The 365-nt window shown below is 39.5% G+C and overlaps 1 protein-coding gene across 1 annotated transcript; it reads right to left on the reverse strand.

Annotated features, from left to right (window-relative positions):
- Positions 1-6: 6 nt before the first annotated feature.
- LOC105462019 (cytochrome P450 9e2-like) lies at positions 7-361 on the reverse strand (the record flags this gene model as incomplete). Its single annotated transcript, XM_011708541.1, has 1 exon — positions 7-361. A coding segment is annotated over one exon (355 nt), but the record flags the coding sequence as incomplete, so codon positions are not given.
- Between the last annotated feature and the right edge of the window lie 4 nt (positions 362-365).

The following is a 365-nucleotide window of genomic DNA, read 5'->3' on the forward strand; positions in this document are numbered from 1 at the left end:
CAAGGCCGAATGGTAGATAAGTGTAGGGTAATATATTATCTTTGTTTTCTTCGCTGAATCTTTCGGGATCGAATTTATCCGGATTCGGAAAATACTTCGGATCGTGATGTATACCATAAACAGGAAACAGCACTACATTGTTAGGTTCGACAATTACATTCTTGCAACCTGGTTGCGCAGGAGACAGTTCGTATTTCTTAGCACAAAGTCTATCTAAGAAAATCTGTGGTGGATATTTTCTGAGAGCCTCTGAAATCACCATATCCATATAAGTCATCTTGGATAGCAACTCATAAGAAATCTCACTGTTTCCGTCGGCAAGATGTTGCTGTACTTCCAGACGCAAACGATCTTGAATATCTTGA

Source organism: Wasmannia auropunctata, unplaced genomic scaffold (genome assembly GCF_000956235.1).
Source record: "Wasmannia auropunctata unplaced genomic scaffold, wasmannia.A_1.0 LD272776.1, whole genome shotgun sequence".
NCBI lineage: Eukaryota > Metazoa > Arthropoda > Insecta > Hymenoptera > Formicidae > Wasmannia > Wasmannia auropunctata.